Genomic DNA, 23,849 nt, shown 5'->3' on the forward strand with positions numbered 1-23,849 from the left:
CCTTTACCTTCAAGCCTGTCTCCAGGATACAATTTCTCCCACCCTAGCCACCCTAAAGGTGAGGGCAGAACTAGCCAGTGTCTCCATCTCTGCAGCCAGCTCCCTTCTCCCCATCCTAAATGACTGTCATCCTCACTTTAATTCAGCCAAGACTGGTTTGAATCTATTACAAATGTACTAAGAAATGATACAAAAAGCCCAGAAAAGGGCGTGCCATAGAACAAGCTCTGTGGGTACAAAAAGACATGCCACATCTGCCTCTGCCCTGCAGACGGGGTACAGATTGGAGGGATGGGGGAAGGGCACGCGGCAGGCACAGCGTGCAGGGAAGAAAGCGTGACTGCGAGAGGGATGGGGGCAGACTGTGGACCAAGAAGGGGACGTAGCAGCCCACATGGATGGGCCTCATCGCTCACAGGTGAATCTGGAAGGGCCGGGGCTTTAGCGCGGGCTCAGGTACAGCTGGAAAGGCCGCGGCAAATTGCCAAGACCTGAGCTGAGCGGGGTCAGGTTGATGTCCTCGGGCGCACCCAGCGGCTGCAGTGAGAAGCTCTGCAGGATGGCGGTGAGGTACGGAAAGTGCTCCATGCGCACCAGTGACTCGCCCAGGCACAGACAGCGCCCTGCTGGGGTGGCAGGATGGGGAGCGGTGGTGAGATAAGATGAAGTTAGAGGCTGCAACCCCACATTCCCAGAGGAAAACATAAGAGGAAAGGAAGACAGCAGTTGGGGACGTCACAGATTCACCCACATAAAGATCTGGGAAAGATGCTTTAAACTGTGGAGTGGAATGACCTGGGCTGCTTGGGTTCGAATCCCGGCCCTGTCACTACTAGTTTTGTGATCCTGGACAAACCACACATTCTGGGTACCTAAAATGGGGATATGAAGACTGCGCGCGCTGGCTTAGGCCTGTAATCCCAGCACTTTTGGAGGCCGAGGCAAGAAGATCTCTTGAGCCCAGGAGTTCGAAAGCAGCCTGGGGAACACAGCAAGATCCCATCTCTACAAAAACTTTTTAAAAAAAATGTGCAAGGTGGCACATGCATGCAGTCCCAGCTGCTTGGGAGGCTGAGGCGAGAGGATCACTTGAGCCCAGGAGATCAAGGCTGCAGTGAGCCATGATCGTGCCACTGCCCTCTAGCCTGGATGACAGCAAGACCCTATCTCAGAAAGAAAAATAAAAGGAGGGATAGTAATAGTGTCTCATGAGGCTGCTGTGAATGGTAAACACAGGGAAAGCAGTGAGGCTGTAAGTAGCTTACCATGGGCCATGCACTACTCTAAGCATTACATCACAATTAATTCTAACAACTCCAAGAGGCAGGCCTTAGTATTATCTCCATTTTATAGATGTGGACATTGAGGTACAGAGAAGTGAAGTAACATACCTAAGGCAACACAGCTAGGGGGTGACAGATGGGATGCAAACCCTGCTGGAATCTGGGCTGCACATTCCCATCGGAAAACATAAGCTCTTAGCTGGGCTCTTGTAGAGGCAGCACTTGACTCACAGTAGGCAATATGGTAAGTTATCTATTATTATGCCAGTTTTTTTTTCTTTTCCTGCTACTGAGTAAAGAGGGAAGTATTTTTCAGCAGGGTAAAGAGGAAAGCCAAAAAACAAAACAAAACAAAGAAAACCACCCCTAGAACCACCGCAACTGCGCCACCCAGTGGAGAGGTAGACAATGACCACTCCCAAGTTCAATTCTTTTCTTTTCTTTTAAAAATTTTATATATTTCTTATTTTTGGCTAGTCAGTATTTTTTATTTTAGAGAAAGGATCTCGCTCTGTTTCCCAGACTGGAGTGCAGTGGCATGATCATACTCACTGTAACCTCAAACTCCTGAGCTCAAGTGATCATCCCACCTCAGCCTCCCAAGTAGCTGGGACCACAGATGCACACCACACCACATCCAGGTAATTTTAAAATTTTCAGTAGAGAAAGGGTCTTGCCGTGTTGTCCAGGCTGGTCTTGAACTCCTGGCCTCAAGCGATCCTCCCACCTCAGCCTCCCAAAGTGCTGGGATTACAGGCATGAGCCAATGCACCTGGCCCAAGTTAAATAATAATAATTATAATTATTATTTATTTATTTTTTTGAGATGGAGTTTTGCTCTTGTTGCCCAGGCTGGAGTGCAATGGCGCGATCTCGGCCCACTGCAAGCTCCACCTCCTGGATTCAAGTGATTCTCCTGCCTCAGCCTCTAGAGTAGCTGGGATTACAGGCATGTGCCACCATTTCCTGGCTAATTTTTTTCTTTTTTTTTTTGAGACGGAGTCTTGCTGTGTCGCCCAGGCTGGAGTGCAGTGGCGCAGTCTCTGCTCACTGCAAGGTCCACCTCCCAGGTTCAAGTGATTCTCCTGCCTCAGCCTCCCGAGTAGCTGGGACTACGGGAGCCCGCCACCACGCCCGGCTAATTTTTTTGTATTTTTAGTAGAGACAGCGTTTCACCATGTTAGCCAGGATGGTCTCGATCTCCTGACCTTCTGATCTGCTCACCTCGGCCTCCCAAAGTGCTGGGATTACAGGCGTGCATTCCTGGCTAATTCTGTATTTTTAGTAGAGACAGGGTTTCATCATGTTGGTCAGGCTAATCTTGAACTCCTGACCTCAGATGACCTGCCCACCTAGATCTCCCAAAGTGCTGGGATTACAGGCGTGAGTAACCGCCCCTGGCTGTTAAATTATTATTATTTTTTTTGAGACAGAGTCTCGCTTTGTCACTGAGGCTGGAGTACAATGGTGCAATCTCGGCTCACTGCAACCTCTGGCTCCCAGGTTCAAGCGATTTTCCTGTCTTTCCTCTGGAGTAGTTGGGACTACGGGCGCCTGCCACCACAACTGGCTAATTTTTGTATTTTAAGTAGAGACGGGGTTTCACCTTATTGGTCAGGCTGGTCTCGAACTCCTCACCTCAGGTGATCCACCCCCCTCAGCCTCCCAAAGTGCTGGGATTACAGGTGTGAGTCACCATGCCCAGCCCCAAGTTAAATTATTAATCAACCTCCCCACCTCACTTCACGAGGATTTTAGTCACTACTTGCCTATAGGAGCAGAGTTGAGAGGAGGAATGAATGTCTCTGTACATCCAAAGCTGAGAATGGGTGGAAGGAAGGAGGGAGAGGATTTGGCAAGTGGAATTAGGATGAGGAATGTAGGTAGAAATCGGGCCAGAAAGACTCTGATTCTTGCCCTCACCAGCTGAGAAGGGGATGAAGGCTGGGCTCTTCTTGAAGGACTGATTGGCATCCAAAAAATGCTCGGGTTTGAACTCCTGGGGCGTCAGGAACTGGCTGGGGTCGTAGTGGACGGTGTTAAGGAGGGTGATGATATCGGTGCCCTGTGTGGGTGAGGAGGTGGAGTTAGCAGTGTAGGAGGGCTGGGAGGCTCCCAAACTCGTTTCCATTTTATTGGGCTGGGTGTCCTGGGGACTTGATAAGGGGTGGGTATAGGTGGGTATAGGACTCAATTGGGGGCCAAGGAAATATGTGTGGGTGTCTAGGGTTCCAAGTGATGGGTGCTATATGCTGTATTATTGGGGACTTTGGCAGGGATGTGGGAAACCCCCACCCTTTGTGGGAGCAGATGTGGGGTTTCTGGGAAAAAGGAGGGGTCCTTGAGAATAGCATTTAGGCCCAGGGGATCCTCCAGATGAAGTTCCAGACCCCAGGGCTTCCAGGGAGGGGTTCTAGGAAGGGGATTTGTCACGGTGAAGGGGTCTAGTCCACTATGATATGAGATGGGGTCCTGGGAAAGGCCTGAGCTTCTGGATTTAAGGGTCTGAGATGTCTGCAGCTAGGGCTTGGGATGCCAGTTGCTAAGGCCTGGGATGTGGATGGCTAGTGCCTGGGATACTCCTTGTGAGTTGCAAGAGCCTGCGATGCCTCCTCTTAGGTTGCCTGATGTCGTTTGCCAGGCCTAGTGCACCTTGGGTATCAGGAAGCCGCGAAAGGCCGTGTCCCTAGTGACATGGTGTGGCAAGTTCATGGGGATGATGTCTGCAAAGCGCTGCACCTCGTGGATCACCATGTCTGTGTAAGGCATGGCTGCGCGGTCCTTCAGCACTGGCAGCTGCATGTGTCCCACAATGAGGTTGATCTCCTCCTGCACACGGGCTGGAGGGGAAGGGGGAAGCGGGGTCCAGGTTATCAAACTAGGCTGGGAAGAGGTGTGTGCATATGTGGGTAGGGGTCTAGTCAAAGCCTCCCAGCAATGGGCGCCACTGCTGGGGCATATGTGAGAATTAGCTAGAGCTGGCCGGGCACGGTGGCTCATGCCTGTAATCCCAGCACTTGGGAGGCTGAGGTGGACGGATCACTTGAGCCCAGGAGTTTGAGACTGTAGGGAAAAGAAAGAGAGATCAGGCTGTTACTGTGTCTATGTAGAAAAGGAAGACATAAGAAACTCCATTTTGATCTGTACTAAGGAAATTGTTTTGCCTTGAGATGCTGTTAATCTGTAACTTTAGCCCCAACCCTGTGCTCAGAAACATGTGCTGTATGGAATCAATATTTAAGGGATCTAGGGCTGTGCAGGATGTGCCTTGTTAACAATATGTTTACAGGCAGTATGCTTAGTAAAAGTCATTGCCATTCTCCATTCTCTGGCACAATGCACTGCAGAAAGCTGCAGGGACCTCTGCCCAAGAAAGCCTGGGTGTTGTCCAAAGTTTCCTCCAACTGAGATGGCCTGAGATATGGCCTCATGGGAAGGGAAAGACCTGACCATCCACCAGCCTGACACCCATAAACGGCCTGTGCTGAGGAGGACTAGTAAAAGAGGAAGGCCTCTTGCAGTTGAGATAAGAGGAAGGCCTCCATCCCTTGCATGTCCCTGGTAATGGAATGTCTCGGTGTAAAACCGGATCATACATTCATTCTATTCTGAGATAGGAGAAAACCATCCTGTGGCTGGAGGTGAGATATGCTGGCAGCAATGCTGCTCTGTTACTCTTTGCTACACTGAGATATTTGGGTGGAGAGAAGCATAAATCTGGCCTACTTACACATCCGGGCACAGTCTTCCCTTGGACTTATTTGTAACCCAGATTCCTTTGCTCACATGTTTTCCTGCTGACCTTCTCCCCACTATCACCCTGTTCTCCTGCTGCATTCCCCTAGCCGAGATAGTGAAAATCGTAATCAATAAATACTGAGGGAACTCAGAGACTGGGGCTGGTGCAGTTCCTCCATATGCTGAGCACCGGTCCCTTGGGCCCACTATTCTTTCTCTATACTTTGTCTCTGTGCCTTATTTTTCTCAGTCTCTTGTCCTACCTGATGAGAAATACCCACAGGTGTGAAGGGGCTGGCCCCCTTCATCTGATGCCCAACATGGGTGGCTTTCTCTAAGGTGAAGGTACGCTAAGAACATGAGCATCGAGGACAAGTTGACAAGAGATTCCTGAGTACATCCATGGTCAGCCTTGCATTAAGCTGGTGTGCTTGGAGGAACCCAGGGTAACAATGGGACAAACTGAAAGTAAATCTGCATCTTATCTCAGCTTTATTAAAATTCTTTTAAGAAGAGGGGGAGTTAGAGCTTCTACAGAAAATGTAATTACACTATTTCAAACAGGAGAAGATAACGTTTCAATTTCTGATGACCCTGAAAGCTGTGCAATAGATAGTGAAGAAGAGGCAGGAACAAAATCCCGGAAAGTTCACATTGTAAATATGTAGCAGAGTCTGTAATGGCTCGGTCAACACAAAGTGTTGACTACAATCAATTACAGGAGGTAATATATCCTGAAGCATTAAAATTGAGAGGAAAAGGTCCAGAACCATCAGGGCCGTCAGGGCTAAAACCACAATGGCCACCTCCTCCTCAATGGAGTGAGTGCTGGTGGAGGGAGCCTGAAACTCAGCTCACTGTGACTTGGCTCACCTTGCCCATTATTGTTCAACCTGCAGTTCACTAAGGTAAAGGAGCAATTCAGACTCACCCTGCAGTGTCCTGCCTGGTCGAACAGTGGCCGCTCCCTAAGGAAAAGTTGGGGGTGCTACGTAAAATAATTAAAATAACTATTTAAAAAAGGACATGTTTCACCCACTTTCTCTCCTTAAAATTCTCCAGTGTTTATAATTAAAAAAAAACTCCAGCACATGGCGCATGCTGGCCGACTTAAAAGCTATTAATGCCGTAGTTCAACCCATGGGGGATCTCCAACCCAGGTTGCCCTCTCCGGCCATGATTCCCAAAGACTGGCCTTTAATTATAATTGATCTAAGGCTGGGTGCAGTGGCTCATGTCTGTAATCCCAGCACTTTGGGAGGCCGAGGCCGGTGGATCACAGGGTCAGGAGATCGGACCATCCTGGCTAACACGGTGAAACCCCGTCTCTACTAAAAATACAAAAAATTAGCCAGGCACGGTGGTGGGTGCCTGTAGTCCCAGCTACTCGGGAGGCTGAGGCAGGAGAATGGCGTGAACTCAGGAGGCGGAGCTTGCAGTGAGGCAAGATCGCACCACTGTGGTCCAGCCTGGGTGACAGAGCAAGACTCCGTTTCAGAAAAAAAAAAAATTGATCTGAAGGATTGCTTTCTTACCATTCCTCTGGCAAAAGAGGATTTTGAAAAATTTGCTTTTACTATACCAGCCATAAATAATAAAGAACCAGCCACCAGGTTTCAGTGGAAAGTGTTGCCTCAGGGAATGCTTAATAGTCCAACTATTTGTCAGACTTTTGTAGCTCAAACTCTTCAACCAGTTAGAGACAAGTTTTCAGACTGTTACATCATTCATTATGTTGATGATATTTTGTGTGCTGTAGAAACGAGAGACAAATTAATTGACCATTACACATTTCTGCAGACAGAGGTTGCCAACGCATGACTGACAATAGCATCTGATAAGATTCAAATCTCTACTCCTTTCCATTACTTGGGAATGCAGGTAGAGGAAAGGAAAATTAAACCACCCCACCAAAAATAGAAATAACAAAAGACACATTAAAAACATTAAATGACTTTCAAAATTGCTAGAAGATATTAATTGGATTCAGCCAACTCTAGACTCTAGACATCCCTACTTATGCCATGTCAAATTTGTTCTCTATCTTAAGAGGGGATCCGGAATTAAATAGTAAAAGAATATTAATTCCAGAGGCAACTAAAGAAATTAAATTAGTTAAAGAAAAAATTCAGTCAGCACAAGTAAATAGAATAGATCCCTTGGCCCCACTCCAACTTTTGATTTTCACTTGCACATTCTCCAACAGGCATCATTGTTCAAAATTCAGATCTTGTGGAGTGGTCATTCCTTCCTCACAGTGCAATTAAGACTTTTACATAGTACTTGGATCAAATGGCTACATTAATTGGTCAGGCAAGATTACAAATAATAAAACTGTGTGGAAGTGACCCAGACAAAATCATTGTTCCTTTAAATAAGGAACAGGTTAGACAAGCCTTTATCAATTCTGGTGCCTGGCAGATTGGTCTTACTGATTTTGTGGGAATTATTGACAATCATTACCCAAAAACAAAAATATTCCAGTTTTTAAAATTGACTACTTGGATTTTACCTAAAATTACCAAATGTAAATCTTTAGAAAATGCTCTGATGGTATTTACTGATGGTTCTGGCGGTGGAAAAGTGGCTTACACCAGGCCAAAAGAACGAGTCATTGAAACTCAATATCACTCAGCTCAAAGAGCAGAGTTGGTTGCTGTCATCACAGTGTTACAAGATTTTAATCAGCCTATTAACATTGTATCAGATTCTGCATATGTAGTACAGGCTACAAAGGATATTGAGACAGGCCTAATCAAATATAGTATGGATGATCAGTTAAACCAGCTATTTAATTTGTTACAACAAACTGTAAGAAAAAGAAATTTCCCATTTTTAAAATATTCTCCAATTTAAAACTTTTAATTAAAAAGTAAACTTTAATGTGGAAAATGCAAACTTGGGGAAGACAGAAAACATCACACACAAGGCTGTCACTTCACACTTGGAAGGTTGCACAGGGGCCGGGCAGAGGTGCTCATCACTTCCCAGATAGGGTGGCCGGGCAGAGGCACTCCTCACTTCCCAGATAGGGTGGCCGTGCAGAGGTGCTCCTCATTTCCCAGACAGTGGGCAGCTGTGGGCAGAGGTGCTCCTCACTTCCCAGACGGTGGGGCAGCCAGGCAGAGGCGCTCCTCACTTCCCAGATGGGGTGGCCGGGCAGAGGCGCTCCTCACTTCCTAGATGGGGTGGCCGGGCAGAGGCGCTCCTCACTTCCCAGACAGTGGGCAGCTGGGCAGAGGTGCTCCTCACTTCCCAGATGGTGCAGTGGCCAGGCAGAGGGCTCCTCACTTCCCAGATGGGGTGGCCAGGCAGAGGTGCTCCTCGCTTCCCAGATGGTGGGGTGGCCAGGCAGAGGTGCTCCTCACTTCCCAGATGGGGCAGCGGCCAGGCAGAGGCGCTCCTCACTTCCCAGACGGGGTGGCCAGGCAGAGGCATTGCTCGCTTCTCAGATGGGGAGGAAGTTGGGCAGAGGTGCTCCTCACTTCCCAGATGGGGCAGCTGGGCAGAGGCGCTCCTCACTTCCCAGACAGGGTGGAAGCCAGGCAGAGGCACTCCTCACTTCCCAGACAGTGGGAAGCTGGGCAGAGGCACTCCTCACATCCCAGATGGGGCGGCAACTGGGCAGAGGCGCTCTTCACTTCCCATATGGGGTGGCAGCATAAATTTCCCATTTTATGTTACTCATATTTGAGCACACGCTAATTTACCAGGGACTTTAACTAAAGCAAATGAACAAGCTGACTTGCTAGTATCATCTGCATTCATAGAAGCACAAGAACTTCATGCTTTGACTCATGTAACTGCAACAGGATTAAAAAATAAATTTGATATCACATGAAAACAGGCAAAATATATTGTACAACATTGCACCCAGTGTCAGATTCTACACCTGCCCACTCAGGAGGCAGGAGTTAATCCCAGAGGTCTATGTCCTAATGTGTTATGGCAAATGGATATCACGCATATACATTCATTTGGAAAATTGTCATTTGTCCATGTGACAATTGATACTTATTCACATTTCATATGGACAACCTCCCAGACAGGAGAAAGTACTTCCCACGTTAAAAGACATTTATTATCTTGTTTTGCTGTCATGAGAGTTCCAAAAAAATTTAAAATGAATGATGGGCCAGGATATTGTAGTAAATCATTTCAAAAATTCTTAAATCATTGGAAAATTACACATACAACAGGAATTCCCTATAATTTCCAAAGACAGGCCATAATTAAGAGAATTAATAGAACACTCAAAGCTCAATTGGTTAAACAAAAAAAAAAGGAAAAGATAGTAAGGAGTATAACACTCCCCAGATGCAACTTAATCTAGCACTCTATACTTTAAAATTTTTAAACATTTATAGAAATCAGACCACTACCTCTGCAGAACAACATCTTACTGGTAAAAGGAACAGCCTACGTGAAAGAAAACTGATTTGTTAAAAAGATAATAAAAATAAAACATGGGAAATAGGGAAGGTGATAACATGGGGGAGAGGTTTTTCTTGTATTTCTCCAGGAAAAAACAAGCTTCCAGTTTTGTTACCTACAACTTATAGATAAAGTTGTCATCCACCAAGAAAGTGGAGCCACTGACTTGGGCACAATTAAAGAAAATGACACAGCTGAAAAGAGCCTGGAAAACACAAAGGTGACACGAGCTCCACAGAGTACGCTGCTTGCAGCTTTGATGATTGTATCAACGGTGGTAAGTCTCCCCATGTCGGCAGGAGCAGCTGCAGCTAATTATACCTACTGGGCCTATGTGCCTTTCCCACCCTTAATTCAGGCAGTTACCTGGATGGATAATCCTATTGAAGTATATACTAATAATAGTGCATGGGTACCTGGCCCCACAGATGACCATTGCTCTGCCCATCCTGAAGAAGAAGAAATGATGATAAATATTTCCATTGGGTATCATTATCCTCCTATTTGCCTAGGGAAGGCACCAGGATGCTTAATGCCTATAACCCAAAATTGGTTGGTAGAAGTATCTACTGTCAGTGCCACCAGTAGATTTACTTATCACATGGTAAGTGGAATGTCACTCGGGCCACAGATAAATAATTTACAGGACCCTTCGTATCAAAGATCATTAAAATCTAGGCCTAAGGGGAAGCCCTGCCCCAAGGAAACTCCTAAAGAATCAAAAAGCCCAGAAGTCTTAGCTTGGGAAGAATGTGTGGCTGATACTGCGGTGGTACTACAAAACAATGAATTTGGAATTATTATAGACTGGGCCCCTTGAGGCCAATTATATCATAATTGTACAGGCCAGACTCACTCATCTTCACAAGCCCCATCCATCTTGCCCATTAATCCCACCTATGTTAGTGATTTAACTGAAAGACTGGAGCAGATTTATAGAAGGTTAGAATCACCCTATCCATGGAAATGAGGTGAAAAGGGAATTTCATCACCTCAACCAAAGTTAATCCTGTTACTGGTCCTGAACATCCAGAATTATGGAAGTTTACTGTGGCCTTGCACTGCATTAGAATTTGGTCTGGAAATCAAGCTATAGGAACAAGAGATCATAAGCCATATTATACTATCAACCTAAATTCCAGTCTGACAATTCCTTTGAAAAGTTGTGTAAAACCCCCTTATATGCTAGTTGTAGGAAACACAGTTATTAAACCAGATTCCTAAATTATAACCTGTGAAAATTGTAGATTGTTTACTTGCATTGATTCAACTTTTAATTGGCAGTGCCATATTCTACTAGTGAGAGCAAGAGAGGGTGCGTGGATCCTTGTGTCCATGGACCAACTGTGGGAGGCTTGCCATCTGTCTATATTTTAATTGAAGTATTAAAAGGAATTCTAAATAGATCCAAAAGATTCATTTTTACTTTGAGTGCAGTGATTACGGGCCTTATTGCAGTCACAGCTACTGCTGCGGCTGCTGGAATTGCTTTACATTCCTCTGTTCAAACTGCAAAATATGTAAATGATTGGCAAAAGAATTCCTCAAAATTGTGAAATTCTCAGACCCAAATAGATAAAAAAATGGCAAACCAAATTAATGATCTCAGACAAACTGACATTTGGATGGGAGAGAGCCTCATGAGCTTGGAACATCATTTTCAGTTACAGTGTGACTGGAATACATCAGATTTTCGTATTACACCCCAAGCCTATAATGAGTCTGAGCATTACTGGGACATGGTTAGATGCCATCTACAAGGAAGAGAAGATAATCTTCCTTTAGACGTTTCAAAATTAAAAGAACGAATTTTTGAGGCATCAAAAGTTCATTTAAATTTGGTGCCAGGAACTGAGGCAATCATGAAAGCTCCTGCTGGCCCCGCAAGTCTTAACCTGGTCACTTGGGTTAAAATCATCAGAAGTTCCACTATTGTAAATTTCATATTAATCCTTGTACGCTTGTTCTGTCTGTTGTGAGTCTACAGGTGTATCCAGCAGCTCTGAAGAGACAGTGACCAGTGAGAACAGGCCATAATGATGATGGCAGTTTTGTCAAAAAGAAAAGAGGGACACGTAGGGAAAAGAAAGAGAGATCAGACTGTTACTGTGTCTATGTAGAAAAGGAAGACATAAGAAACTCCATTTTGATCTGTACTAAGAAAATTGTTTTGCCTTGAGATGCTGTTAATCTGTAACTTTAGCCCCAACCCTGTGCTCACAGAAACATGTGCTGTACGGAATCAAGGTTTAAGGGATCTAGGGCTGTGCAGGATGTGCCTTGTTAACAGTATGTTTACAGGCAGTATGCCTGGTAAAAGTCATCACCATTCTCCATTCTCAATTAACCAGGGCACAATGCACTGTGGAAAGCCACAGGGACCTCTGCCCAAGAAAGCCTGGGTGTTGTCCAAGGTTTCTCCCCACTGAGACAGCCTGAGATATGGCCTCATGGGAAGGGAAAGACCTTACAGTCCCCCAGCCCGACACCCGTAAAGGGTCTGTGCTGAGGAGGATTAGTAAAAGAGGAAGGCCTCTTGCAGTTGAGATAAGAGGAAGGCCTCAGTCTCCTGCATGTCCCTGGTAACAGAATGTCTTGGTGTAAAACCTGATCATACATTCATTCTATTCTGAGATAGGAGAAAACTGCCCTGTGGCTGGAGGTGAGATATGCTGGTGGCAATGCTGCTCTGTTACTCTTTGCTACACTGAGATGTTTGGGTGGAGAGAAGCATAAATCTGGCCTATGTACACATCCGGGCACAGTACCTTCCCTTGAACTTATTTGTAACCCAGATTCCTTTGCTCACATGTTTTCCTGCTGACCTTCTCCCCACTATCACCCCGTCCTCCTGCCGCATTCCTCTCGCTGAGATAGTGAAAATCGTAATCAATAAATACTGAGGGAACTCAGAGACTGAGGCCGGTGCAGGTCCTCCGTATGCTAAGCGCTGGTCCCCTGGGCCCACTATTCTTTCTCTATACTTTGTCTCTGTGTCTTATTTCTTTTCTTGGTCTCTCGTCCTGCCTGACAAGAAATACCCAGAGGTGTGGAGGGGCTGGCCCCCTTCAGAGACCAGCCTGGGCAACATGGTGAAACCCCGTCTCTAAAACAAAATAAAAAAATTTGCCAGGCATGGTGGTGCACACCTATGGTCCCAGCTACTCAGAAGGCTGAGGTAGGAGAATTGCTTGAACCCAGGAGGTGGAGGTTGCAGTGAGCGGGACTGGGCCACTGCACTCCAGCCTGGGAGACAGAGTGAGACTCCATCTCAAAAAAAAAAGGGGGGAGAAAAAAAGAATTAGGTAGGGCCTGGGAGGAAGTGCGTCAGTGAGGGTGAAAGGTTGGCTTGTGCAAGGGCCTGGGCGTTGGGTTGTGTGGGCAGGGCTTCAGGGAGCCTTGAAATCCAGGACCTGATGGGATTAGTTTCGGGACTCTACGCACTGGATGGTGGATCAAGTGGGTGGGCTGTGTGGGAGGGCTGGAGATCAGGGGCAGAGCAGGGGATATACCCAGAGGTGGTGCTTGGGGAGGTGGAGTAGCAGACAGAACTGTGTGTGTGGGCCAGGCTGTGTGAGAGAGGTAGGGTTCCCTGGCAGGTGCGTGACTGGGGCTCTGGGGCAGGGTTCTAGGAGGACTGTTAGCTGGGCTCTGAAGCCGGAGGTGCACACATGTGGTGGTGGACACGGTTGGCACAAAGCAAGACTAAGTGGGTGGAGGTGGGGAGCAGTGGCTCCCAAGCCCCAGCACTTTGGGAGGCCGAGGTGAGAGGATTGCTTGATCCCAGGAGTAGGAGACCAGCCAGGGCAACACAGCAAGGCTCTGTCTGTACAAAAAATAAAAAATTAGCTGAGTGTATTGAGTGTGGTGGTGCACATCTGTACTCTCAGCTATTGATAAGGCTGAGGTGGGAAGATTGCTTGAGCCCGAGGTTGGGGCTGCAGTGAGCTGTGATTGTGCCTCTGTACTCCAGCCTGGGCGACAGAGTGACTCTGTCTCAAAAACAAACAAAAAACTAAGCAGAGCTGGGTGCAGTGGCTCACACCTGTAATCCCAGCACTTTGGGAGGCCGAGGCAGGTAGATCACTTGAGGCCAGGAGTTCGAGACCAGCCTGGCCAACTTGGTGAAACCCTGTCTCTACTAAAAATACAAAAATTAGCTGGATGTGGTGGTGTGCACCTGTAATTCCAGCTACTTGGGAGGCTGAGGCAGGAGAATGCCTTGGACTCAGGGGGCAGAAGTTGCAGTGAGCCAACCGAGATCACGCCACTGCACTCCAGCCTGGGTGACAGAGCGAGACTCCATTTCCAAAAAACAAACCAAAAACAAAAAAATCAATAATTAAGTGGGTGGGATCTGGGTCAGGATTCGGGCAGGCTGCATGGACCTCGTGGGCCATGTGGTGGCATTGGCCTCCATGTGGGCTTGTGGGTTTGGCTGTGGAATCCTGGTGCCAGCAGGAGGCTATATCAGACCTGGGAGGTGGGGCTGGAGGCAGGGCTGTGGCTTCCTGCTCTGGGATGAGGCTGGAACACATGGGCACCTCCGCACTGCTGTGTGGGTGGGCCTCACCTTGAACTTTCGGGTACTTCATGAGTGCCAGGAAGGTGTGGTGCAGCGTGCTGACCACCGTCTCGGTGCCGCCAAAGAGCAGGTTATGTGTGGTCATCAGCAGGGTATCCATGTGGAAGTGGCTCAGCAGGTCCTCCTTCTCCTGCCGTGGTAGAGGGGTGGGGACATGAGCCAGGGATGGAGACCCCTTCATTCTGGACCAGTACAACTGCTGCTGGGGGCCCATTCAGTCCCAGCTGTGTTTAACTTTCTTTCCCTGGGAGAGCTGGGGAATGCAGAAGGGCAGGGCAGGGAAAATCTCAGCTGCAGGGCCTACAATTAACTTCTTGGATAGAGCTTGAATGACTTCTTGTATTTTATCTTTTTTATTTTATTTTATTTTATTTATTTATTTTTTTGAGATGGAGTCTTGCTCTGTCGCCCAGGCTGGAGTGCAGTGGCGCGATCTCGGCTCACTGCAAGCTTCGCCTCCCGGGTTCATGCCATTCTCCTGCCTCAGCCTTCCGAGTAGCTGGGGCTACAGGCGCCCGCCACAAAGCCCGGCTAATTTTTTTGTATTTTTAGTAGAGACGGGGTTTCACCGTGTTAGCCAGGATGGTTTCGATCTCCTGACCTCGTGATCCGCCCGCCTCAGCCTCCTAAAGTGCTGGGATTACAGGCGTGAGCCACCGCGCCTGGCCGATTTCTTGTTTTTTTAAAAAATACATTTTATGTATGTGTGTATGTGTGTATGTATGTGTGTATGTATGTGTGTATGTATGTATGTGTGTATGTATGTATGTGTGTGTATGTATGTGTGTGTATGTATGTATGTGTGTATGTGTGTGTATGTGCGTGTATGTATGTATGTGTTGCAGAGACTGGGTCTTACTATATTGCCCAGGCTGGTCTCGAACTCCTGGACTCAAGAGATCCTCCTGCCTCGGCCTCCCAAAGTGCTGGGATTACAAGCCTGAGCAACTGCCCCCTCCGCCCTGCCCCACCTCCTTTGATGACTTCTTAATGAGCTGTAAGTTGGCGGTGGCTGCGAGTGGCTCCTGGCTCCAGCCCAGCTTGGCCAGATGCTTCAGCTTCTCCAGGGAGAAGGTCCCCCAACCCTTCCCCATCTGGGTTCCCTGCGGGTTTGAGGCAGGGGCAGCAGGAGAATTTCAGGTCAGACTAGAGGTGGGATTTCCAGGTAGGGATTACCTCTGCTATCTTGGTGAGGAAGCAGTCGATGAAGTCCCGGGGAGATCTGGGGTCTAGCGAGGCCTGGTGGTCTTGGACGCTGTGGGCGATGAGGTCTCTCAGGCACTTGAAGTTCTGGAAGATGCGTTGGTGTGGCCCAGGCACCTAGTCCAGGAGGCTTGGGAAGATGTTGTACAACTGGGGACCAGACAGAGTGGGAGGGTTTTGGAGGACGAAGGGTGTTCAGGGGCGAATGGGGTCAGTGTGGATTAGGTAGGCAGGGACAGGGTCTCCAAGGGCAGCCAGGTTCTGGAGAGGCCGGGGTGGGGGTTGGGGCTGAGGGGGACTGGGAAGGAGGCAATGGCGGCCATAAATGCTCAGTGGAGGGGAGTGGGCGTGGCCGTGTAACTCTGGGTGGGGTCAGATGGGAGGGGGCGGGCTCTGGGCGGGCCATTCGCAGCCCTTTCCCCGCCCACTGTTTCCTCTGCATTCCTAGATCCTGCGGACCCTACACCCCTTCCCTGCTGGACTCAGTTGGCTGACCTCGCCCCAGGGTCTGCTCATGATTTGAAAGTTATTATTGATAAGGCGGATAATGGTGAGCAGACGCTCATCATCGTAGTCGAAGTGGCTGCCGAAGAGTACGAAACAGATAATGTTGGACCCTGAGCGACTCAGTACAAACGTAGGGTCAAAGGGCTCGCCTGAGGGTGAAGAATGGAATGGATCGGGAAGACGCTATGTATGGCACACCAGACCTCATGCAGCAACACCATTAATTTGCACAACATCCGACTCAACCATGGCAACGTGTCTTTCAGCGCAAACACAGGGACATGGTCACAACATGCTGCTTAACAACACCCCAAAAGCATCTGTCAATGCCACAGACAGCACAGAACCCACAACTTCCTGCAGCACATCCACAGCAACAATACCCAACCACAGAACGGGCTATTCTTGGCAACACAACACACAGCACGCAACATAGCACAAGGTAATCATCAGGCATCACGGAACACAACAACACAGGGCAACAGAACACCCAGCAAATACGATCACAGTACATGCTAACACACAACACGCAGTGACCTAACAGCCAGCCCGGAAACATCCCAAGACACGGTAACCACACACCAACACATAATGCCAGCATACAGCTACATAATCCTGCCACACAACACACCCTAGTACACAGCAACCCAGCAGACAGCACAGAACACATGATGTGACATCACAACACATACAGTCAAGGCAGAAGAACAAAGGACACACTATGCAGCAACGCAACAACGTTGGCAGCCAGCAGATGACACAACGCAAAACCACGTGCAGTCCCTGACAACTCTACGATCTCACCCAGAAATATCTCAACACAACACGTAGCATCTGGCCATCCAACAGCTGAACAGACCATAGTAAATACCGAACAACATATTTCTTTCTTTCCTTTTTTCGAGATGAAATCTCGCTCCGTCGCCCATGCTGAAGTGCAGTGGCATGATCTTGGTTCACTGCAATGTCTGCCTCCCAGGTTCAAGAGATTCTCCTGCCTCAGCCTCCCAATGAGCTGAGATCACACCCGGCTAATTTTTTTGTATTTTTAGTAGAGATGGGGTTTCACCATGTTGTCCAGACTGGTCTCGAACTCCTGACCTCAAGTGATCTGCCCACCTTGGCTTCCCAAAGTGCTAAGATTACAGGCACGAGCCACCATGCCCGGCCCAGTTTTTGTATTTTTTGTAGAGACAGAGTTTCACCATGTCGCCCAGGCCGGTTTTGAATTCCTGAGCTCAAGTGATCCACCACCTTGGCCTCCCAAAGTGCTGGGATTACAGGCGTGAGCCACCATGCCTGGCCAAAACAACATATTTCAACACAGCACCCAGGACACAATAGCACAGCCCAGAAAACCAGATCTGGAGTTAGATGGACGCGGTTTGAATCCTCGTTGGTCTCTTAGTCTTGGTGTGACTTGGGCAAACTGACTTCCTTTCTCCGAGCCTCAGTCTTCTCATCTGTAAAATGGGCCTGATGGCACTCCTCTCATCATGGGGCTACTATAAGGAGTCAGTGAGTGTGTGACTGGGAGTCAGTGAAGGGCCTGACCCATCGCAAGTCTGTTACAGATCATGGTGTTGTGGCAGGTTGTAATGGCCCCCCAAAGATGTCCAGGTCCTTATCCTTACAACCTGTGAATTTGTTACCTTACATGGTAAAAAGGACTTTGCAGATGGGATTAAGTTGAGGATTTTGAGATGAGAAGTTTACTCTAGACTATCTGGCTGGGCCTAATGTAATCACAGGGATCCTTTTTAGAGGGAGGCAGGAGGGACTGAGTAAGAAAAGATAATGTAGGCTGGGTGTGGTGGGTCACACCTGTAATCCCAGAATACATTGGGAGGCTGAGGGAGGAGGATTGCTTGAGCACAGGGGTTTTAGACTAGCCTGGGCAACATAGCAAGACTCCCTCTCTATAAAAAGTTAAAAGAATGAGTTGAATGTGGTGGCACATGACTGTAATCCCGGTTACTTGAGAAGCTAAGGTGGGAGAATCAGTTGAGCTCAGGAGGTCAAGGCTGCAGTGAGCCAAGACCATACCACTGCACTCCAGCCTGGGCAACAAGAGTGAAGCTTCATTTCAAACAAACAAACAAATAAACAAACAGACCCCAAACTATTATTTTACTTCTGGGGGCCAGAATTCCAAAATCAGCTTCACTGGGATAAAGTCAAGGTGTCAGCAGGGCTGGTACCTCCTGGAGCCTTGATAAGAGGATCCATTTCCTTGCCTTTTCAGCTTCTGGTCGCCCCTTTATTCCTTTGTGCGAAGCCCCTTCATCCATCTTCAAAGCACATCACTCCAGTCTCTGCTTCCATCCTCACATTGTCTCTCTGACTCTTCCTGCACTCCTTTTTTTTAAAATTAATCTTGCCACATTATTTTAAATTATGTACAAAGACCTAACATGTCACCCAGGGACCATTTCACCCACTGCTCTATTTAGCCACCAGTCTCTTCAGCAATGGTGAGGGTTTGGTATACACAATATTTCATCACCCTGGTAATAAGCGTAGCACCCGACAGGTAGTTTTTCGGTCCTCACCCTCCTCCCATCTTACCCACAAGTAGGCCTTGCTGTTTGTTGTTCCCTTTTTTGTGTCAATGTGTAGTCAATGTTCAGCTCCCACCTATAAGTGAGAACCTGTGGTGTCTGGTTTTCTGTCCCTGCATTAGTTCACTTAGGATAGTGGCCTCCAGCTCCCTCTATGTTGCTGCAAAAGACATTATCTTGTTCCTTTTTATGGCTGTGTAGTATTCCATGGTGTATATATACCACATTTTCTTTCTTTCTTTCTCTTTCTTTCTCTCTCTCTCTTTCCTTCTTTCTTTCAACTTTCTTTCTTTCTTTCTTCTTTCTTTTTTTGAGACAGAGTCTTGCTCTGTTGCCCAGGCTGGAATTCAGTGGTGTGATCTTGGCTCACCACAACTTCTGCCTCCTGGGTTCAAGCGACTCTCCTGTCTGAGCCTTCCAAGTAGCTGGGAATACAGGTGCCCACTACCATGCCTGGCTAATTTTTTTGTATTTTTAGTAGAGACGGGGTTTCACCATGTTGGACAGGCTTGGTCTCAAACTACCGACCTCAGGTAATCCACCCACCTTGGCCTCCCAAAGTGCTGGGATTACAGGCGTGAGTCACCACACCCAGCCCACCTTTTCTTTATCCAGTCTACCACTGATGGGCATTTAGGTTGATTCCACTTCTTTGCTATTGTGAACAGTGCTGCTGTGAACAAAGGTGTGCATGTGTCTTCATGGTAGAATGATTGAAATTCCTTTGTGTATATACTCAATAATGAGATTGCTGAGTCAGATGGTAGTTCTATTTTAAGTTTTTTTAGAAATCACCAAACTACTTTTCACAGTGGCTCTTGGCTTAAATTTGGAAGCAGAGGTACACTCCCTTTACACCGATTTCTTAATATTTTTCCTCCTTCAGCAGGTAATGTGGTAACACTATCCAAAATTCAAAAGATACAAAATGATGGAAAGTGAAATTTCTTCAACTTAGTTTCCCTTCCCAAGTTGATATCAATGTTACCAGTTTCCAGTGTATTCCATACACAAATACACAAATAATAACTTACTATATCCACTGTATCTGTCAGGTTGGGTTGGAATTTTTTTTCTTTTTCTTTTAAGACCGTCTCACTCTGTCTTTCAGGCTGGAGTGCAGTAGGGAGTCTTGGCTCACTGCGACCTCTGCCTCCCAGGCTCAAGTGATTCTCATGCCTCAGCCTCCTGAGTAGCTGAGATTACAGGTGTGTGCCACCAAGCCTGGCTACTTTTTAGTAGAGACAGGGTCTTGCCATGTTGGCCAAGCTAGTCTTGAATTCCTGGTCTCATGATCTGCCCACCTCAGCCTCCCAAAGTATTGGGATTACAGGCGTGAGCTCCTGACCATTGTGCTGGGTATTCTATTTGCCCTACCATCTCCACTCTCCACCATGACCTGTCTTTTAGAAGAGTGGCCTCTATAAACTGTACCACCCATGCTCCCTTCACCTCTACATTAAAAAAATTTTTGGGTTGGGCCAATGGAAGTTTGAGAGAAGAGCAATGTCAGATTATTTTGCTTGGCCATGTGATAGCAGTGGTTGTATTCCTCTGCCAGAAACCATGCCCTCCTGCTGGGGGCTCTCTTTTACCCCTATACAATCAGTCTTGGTTTCAGAAACTACTCCCTCTCACTTCACCTTTCCACCTAGGGATGATGATGGCATCTTCTTATTGTAAGCCATAGAGTGCTTCAACATCTTGTAGGTTTCTTTCACACTGCCCTCCACTTTGTAAAAAGTCCCTCCATTGGCCAGGCATGGTGGCTCACACCTGTAATCCCAGCACTTTTGGAGGCTGAGGCAGGTGGATGACGAGGTCAGGAGATCGAGACCATCCTGGCTAACATGGTGAAACCCCATCTCTGCTAAAAACACAAAAAATTAGCCGGGCTTGGTGATGGGTGCCTGTAGTTCCAGCTACTCGGGAGGCTGAGGCAGGAGAATGGCATGAACCCGGGAGGCGAAGCTTGCAGTGAGCTGAGATCATGCTATCGCACTCCAGCCTGGGTGACACAGCGAAACTCCGACTCAAAAAAAAAAAAAAGAGTCCCTCAATTAAGCGCTCATATTTTTCTGCTGGGTTCTGATGGGCCAAGTCTATCAAATGAATGCATCATAATTTGTTTAACCAATATCTTGGTGCACATTTTGGTTTCCCGTTTTTCATTACATAAACAGTTCTTTGATGAATCTAGATGATTTTGCACACTGTCATGTACATCGTAGGAGACATTACTAGAAGTGGAGTTAACTGAATCCAAGAGTATGTTCTTTTGTAATTTAGACAAAAGCATTCACATTACTCTCCTCTGAAGCTGTACCAATTTACAGTTCCACGACCCATAACTGAGAGTAAGGATTGCTCTGGGAGGCTGAGGCGGGAGTGGATACCAGCCTGGGCCACATAGCGAGACACCATCTCTACAAAAATATTTAAAAATATTTCTACTACTTAGGGTGTAGTACCCTAGTACTGCCTGTGGTCCCAGCTGCTTAGGAGGCTAAGGTGGGAGGATTGCCTGAGCCAGGGGGTCAAGGCTACAGTGAATTATGATTGCACCACTACATTCCAGCCTGGGTGACAGAGCAAGACACTGTCTCAAAAATACAAAAAACCCACCCCAAACAACCAACAAAACAAGAGGCCATGATTTCACACCCAGTGATCTTAATAGTTCAAGTTTTCATTTAGAGACTGTGGTTTTAACATCTGCTAAATTCCTTATGTTGAAGAATCACTGAGTCAAAGGTTTCAGCCCCTTTCCAAGGGGGAGAGCACATGGACAATTACCATCTCATGCAGGCATTTGGTTTTATGGACTCACATGCTTGTTACAAAACCAGACACAGCTTTAGGGCTTCTTATTACCTTCCCCCAACCCGTCCTTGGTGGAAGAGTCAACAAATGACATCTAAGCTACCAACACATATTGGAAAATGTTTGAAACTTGAAATCTGTGGTTTATTATGAAACACGCAGTGCCCTGGAGTTTGAATTTCTTCCCAGTTGGTCTTAGTACCCTGTCTACAGATTGAGGGGAAAGGGCAGGAAGGGGAGAAGTGTAGTTAAGACCATAGCCTCTGCTGGGTGCGGTCGCACACGCCTGTAATTCCAGCACATTGGGAGGCTGAGGTGGGTGGATCGCTTGAGGTCATGAGTTCAAGACCAGCCTGGTCAACATGGTGAAACCCCCATCTCTACTAAAAATATAAAAGTTAGCCAGGTGTGATGGTAGGTGCCTATAATCCTAGCTACTCAGGAGGCTGAGGCAGGAGAGTCACTTGAACTCAGGAGGCAGAGGTTGCAGTGAGCCAAGAGTGTGCCACTGCACTCCAGCCTGGGTGACAGAGTGAGACTGTCTCAAAAAAAAAAAAAAAAGAAAAAAGAAAAAAGAAAAAAGCATAGCCTCTAGAGTCAAACAGATCTGACTACTACATCTGTGCTAGGTCCTTTCAGTGTTTGAACCTTAATGGTTCTGACTCTCAGTTTGCTCACATGTAAAATGTACATGATCATAGAACCTTTATCACAGGTTTGTGAGGACTGCATAGCATACTCCATGAAAAGTTCTCCTTAGCACAGCATGAGGCACAGGGAAGCTCAACACCTTGAAGCTGCTGTTTTTATTTCTAAGTCCCTATGATCTTCCTTGTCCTCCTTACAGCTCCCCCCTTGATCCTCCATATTTGTTCCTTCCTTGAAAGTCAAGGGTCCAGGAAGAAGATGATATCCTGGAGGTCAAGCTCACACAATTAGGACGTGTGGTGGACATTCACCTGCTCTTAGATCCACTGCTGCTCTTCCTCTGCTTGTCTATCACAAGAGGCTGACACCTGCACACTAACTCTGTCTTGAGGGAGACTGTGTAGGGGAACATGGCCATTTGGGTCCATTAGGAAAGGGTTTTGAGGTCAGGACATGGGTATTTGGTGTACATGGGAGTTTGGCGGCCTCTATTGTAAGAGGCTTTGGAAATGTGTATTGTTGGGAGGTCCTGAGGGAGGAAGTTTGGGATGAACATGGAGATTCTAGGCTGTGGAGGAAGATGTATCATGGCTATTGGAGCATTCTGGGACCTTACCTTGGTACCTTGGTAATGAGAAAATCTTCAGCTTTATTTTTATTTATTTACTTTCTTTTGAGATGGAGTCTCACTCTGTCACCCAGGCTTGAGTGCAGTGGTGCGATCTCAAAATACCAAAAATTAGCTGGCTGTGGTGGGGGGCACCTGTAGTCCCAGCTACTTGAGAAGCTGAGGCAGGAGAATTGCTTGAATCCAGGAGGCAGAGGTTGCAGTGAGCTGAGATCATGTGGCCGCACTCCAGCCTGGGTGACAGAGTGAGACTCCGTCTCAAAAAAAAAAAAAAAAGAATGTTCATCCCTCAGCTGCTCAGCCAGTAGTCATTCTTTTCTCAGTAGCTGTTTTCTCCTCAGCTTTGTGGAGTCTTTCCCTTAGCCTCTGCAGCTCTGTATTCAGCCAATGATTTGAGGCCACTGTAAGCAGCTCTTTCCCTTTGGAGCTCTTTTTGTAAGCAAAAACTCAGTTTCTTATGTAAGAAAACCCAATTCCCCTTGAGGAAGAGAAAGAGCTGGAGCCCTTTAAAATTAACTGCCTGTTTTTCTGTGGCTAGGGAGCCTTATCTCTCCCTTTGCCAGGCATTGTGAAGACTGTTTCTCTAGCTGTGCAGCTGCAAGGTCACTAGACAGATAATGTCAAGTCGTAAAACATGCCATTCCTTGAAAAGTAAGAAATGATGTAATGCATGTCGCAATTGAATAAGTGTCTTTGTTTCTCACTTCTGTTGTATGCTTCTCCCTGCACAGATCTCCTCCAGCCCCACAAAATGCTTAAAAGGTAACTGGACTCTTTGTTTGGGGCTCAGTCTTGTTGGATGTTAATCTGACTGGGCTGGTGCACCTAAATAATAATAAGAAATCATCCTCAACCCCTCAGTCTCTCTGATTCCTAAATTATCTCACTGCAAAGGCAGGAGAATAGCTTGAGCCCAGGAGTCTGAGACCAACCTGGGCAACAGTGAGACCCTGTCTCTACAAAAGGTTAAAAAATTAGCCAGGCATTGTGGCACATGCCTGTGGTCCCAGCTACTTGGGAGGCTGAGGTGGAAGGATTGCCTGAGCTCAAGAGTTCGTGGCTATAGTGAGCTATGATCACACCACTGTCTTCTAGCCTGGGTGACAGAGCAAGACCCTGTCTCAAAAAAAGAAAAAAAGTTGGGCTGGGCATGATGGCTCACACCTGTAATCCCAGCACTTCAGGAGGCTGAGGTTGGTGGATGACTTAAGATCAGGAGTTCAAGACCAGCCTGTCAAATGTGGTGAAACCCTGTCTCTACTAAAAAATATAAAAATTAGCCAGGTGTGGTGGTGTGCACCTGTAGTCCCAGCTACTCGGGAGGCTGAGACAGGGGCCTAGGATTAAATAAGGAGTTTTGGCAAAACTAGGCTGGAACTCCAAAACCTGCTACATAAGTACTCATGAGGGTTGCTAGTTATTAGTATTATTACTTTGTT

The 23,849-nt window shown here is 47.2% G+C and overlaps 1 protein-coding gene and 1 pseudogene across 1 annotated transcript; one reads left to right on the plus strand and one right to left on the minus strand.

Moving 5' to 3' along the window:
* Window positions 1-441: 441 nt before the first annotated feature.
* Window positions 442-17,308, minus strand: LOC129021068 (cytochrome P450 2F1-like). Its single transcript, XM_063657392.1, is given in 7 exon segments — window positions 442-623; window positions 3,207-3,348; window positions 3,936-4,123; window positions 14,029-14,170; window positions 15,217-15,393; window positions 15,739-15,899; window positions 17,305-17,308. Coding segments are annotated over 7 exon segments (996 nt in total).
* LOC134738808 (endogenous retrovirus group K member 5 Env polyprotein-like) lies at window positions 6,617-12,438 on the plus strand (annotated as a pseudogene).
* Window positions 17,309-23,849: the final 6,541 nt, after the last annotated feature.

Source organism: Pongo pygmaeus, chromosome 20 (genome assembly GCF_028885625.2).
Source record: "Pongo pygmaeus isolate AG05252 chromosome 20, NHGRI_mPonPyg2-v2.0_pri, whole genome shotgun sequence".
NCBI classification, from domain to species: Eukaryota; Metazoa; Chordata; class Mammalia; order Primates; family Hominidae; genus Pongo; species Pongo pygmaeus.